This window comes from Plasmodium fragile (genome assembly GCF_000956335.1).
Source record: "Plasmodium fragile strain nilgiri unplaced genomic scaffold supercont1.95, whole genome shotgun sequence".
NCBI classification, from domain to species: domain Eukaryota; phylum Apicomplexa; class Aconoidasida; order Haemosporida; family Plasmodiidae; genus Plasmodium; species Plasmodium fragile.
The window spans coordinates 36,176-38,902 of NW_012192675.1; the positions used below are offsets into that span (position 1 = coordinate 36,176).

At 36.3% G+C, this 2,727-nt stretch overlaps 1 protein-coding gene across 1 annotated transcript in view; it reads right to left on the reverse strand.

Annotated features, from left to right (window-relative positions):
• Positions 1-739, reverse strand: part of AK88_05121 (uncharacterized protein) — a gene marked incomplete at both ends in the record, with an annotated part of 3,598 nt that extends 2,859 nt beyond the window's left edge. The window contains 3 exons of the mRNA XM_012482723.1: positions 184-314; positions 407-489; positions 673-739. Of these exons, the coding sequence (XP_012338146.1) occupies positions 184-314; positions 407-489; positions 673-739 (281 nt within the window). The remainder of the gene's footprint in view (positions 1-183; positions 315-406; positions 490-672) is intronic.
• Between the last annotated feature and the right edge of the window lie 1,988 nt (positions 740-2,727).

Consider the following 2,727-nt stretch of genomic DNA (forward strand, 5'->3'; position numbering starts at 1 on the left):
AAAAAAAAAAAAAAAAAAAAAATGGGGACATGGGGAAAGGCGTACAGTTTTGCATTATATGAGCATTTTTTTGTACACACATGTATTTATGTACATATATGTATACGTGGGCACCCAGGCAAAGCAATGCTGTGTGGAGACGACAGGACAAAAAGAATGCTCTCCTCATCTTTAGTAACTCACATTTGCGCCACGTCGTCGGACGACTCCTCAGAGGAAGCCTCCACATCAAGGAACATATTTTGTAAAGCTTCCTTGGCTGCATTTATGTCATCACTGAAGTCTGCAGCGACTTTTTCAAAGTATTCTGTGGCCTAAAAATGGGGAAAGGGGCAAATCGGGTTGTTCATATTTTTGCCGCTTGCATATTTCTGTTGTGCTATTTCCAGTGTGCAAGATTCCCCACCTGGAGCTTCCCATGGTCCGCCTTGCCATCCTTTGGAATATACTCATTCACGGAAAACTTATTCACGTGTGAGAGTATGTCTCCTGAAAAAAAAAAATAAATAAAATAAAATAAACAAATAAATAAACGAATAAATAAACGAATAAATCCGTTCAGCCATAAAAACTCACATTTCGTGTCAAAATGATGCATTTTTTTTTTTTTTTTTTTTTGTAGAGTGCGAACAAATCTGTTAGCCATTTATTATGCACATGACAGTGTCTTACTGTCTTCGAATGACAGCGCACATTGCAGAGCCATTAAAAGGAACAAAAGGGAAGTGAGGAATTCCATTTTTTTAACACTTGGTAATATTTTAACGATAAGCAAACTGTATGTCTTTAATTTGGACTGTTTTTTCCTCCTCGAGGAATTTTTGTTTCGTGTATTTTTAAGGGAAAAATTGTACACATATAAAAATATGTTACATATAAATGTGTGTGTATGTAAGACAGTTCAGTGGGACAATGCTTACCAGTTAAAAGGAAATAAGTTAAATGGAATGAATTATCTGCATGGTGAAACATGATGTTGAACGCGTAACAGGACAAAAATTGCATAATTACGTACATATTATGGGGAAGGAAAAAGTGGATGTCGTGCATATGGTTAAAGCGTTGGTCTGGTTTTAATTTTCTCCTGTTTTTAACAGCAACCATTACTTAATCTGCGGAGTTTGCGAGAGATGGTTTCTCAAACCCACCTCTATATTTGCAACAGCTCCGATTATGCATGCACATTTGAGAAAGCTCACTGAGCGCTTTTATAACCAAATGTATGAACATGCTAAGGAGTAAAAAAACATATATATTTATATGTGTATATATTTACAGCTGCTTTAAAAAAAAAAAAACAAACGAATTCGAAGAAGTTCTCCATTCCTATTTCGGCCGCTGCTAAAGAAGCAACTGAGAGATTGCACACATGGGAAGAGGGAGGGGAGATTAAACGGAATCCGGGTCTCCACATAAATTTAAACCCCTTTAAGGGATAAATTCGCAAATTAAGGAACAAAATGCATCAGAAGGAAAGTTTCACCTACATGCAAACTTTTTACTCATACGCCAAAAAAAAAAAAGGAGTTCACCGAATGAAGTCGCCCCATCCTTTCAGAATTGTTCGACAATTTTTTTTCACAAGACAGTAATTTGAGGACAAAAAGAGTGTAAAATGAGATTCCTGTAAACAATTTTTTTTGTTTTTTTTTCCTTTTCCCCATTCAAATGTTTTATTTTTTTCCGTTTTCCCTTTAAAATAGCTGTCCTCACTTTATCAGCAGTGAAAATAGTCACATGCAAAAAGAATGAGTCCATGAATCAACCAAGCATTTGTGAAAAAGTAAAAAAATACATTTGTTTAAATTATACATTCCCTTTTGACTAAACGCTAGTTGCATTTTGAAAATATTTGAAAAATAGAGCTACCTATTTATGAACTGTTCTTAGGCCTTTGAGCAGTCCATTTTAAGAAAAACGCGAACTTCGTTCTATAGATAGTCCAAATGGGGTACAAATATAGCTGCCCATTTAAAGGCAACGCTGTTTTTCTCTATCCCTGATTGTGTTGCTTACGGCAGATTACAAACCCGGAGTGGGGGGGGTCACTTTTGTGTGTGCATATATGCAAATACATATGTGGTTATAAGAGCAGCCCACACGGTGGGAAAGGCTCACGCATTCGTGATGTTAAAGTGGCAGATATATAATTGTAAGTAAAAAAAAATAATACCTGATGGTAAGCTCGTTGTTAAATTTTTTGCGAAATATGTTAGCCCCTAATACCAAGCCTTTCCTGAAGTTAAAACATGCCACTTTATTTCTCTAACCTTTTGTGTGCTCAGTTTGTGGGTCGCGAAAATAAATGCAGGATGGCCACTTTTATTTTTCACTTTTTTCTTTTCAATTTTTTTATACGCGCGCACGCGTACACATGTGCTTCTATATAATGTACACACATAATACATGCGTCAGAATATACACGTTTCTCAAAATGTAAAAAGTTTCTAGTGTCACGGAGGCGCTCTATTTACCGGTGAGCAAAAAATAAAATCAGATACACACCTACTCGGATGTGTAAAAAATTCGGAAGTGCAAATATTCATATATTTGCATATGTACCTCTACAACATGCGCAATCAACCACTTGAAAAAACGAGCCAGCGGGGAGTTGAGAAGTAGGTCGCAAATAAATAAAGGCCAACTTTTTCTTCCACACGTAGGATTCTCTTCCAGAGTTTAGAAGCCATAGAGCGTGGTGAAACGTTACTTTTCATTCCTAAAAAT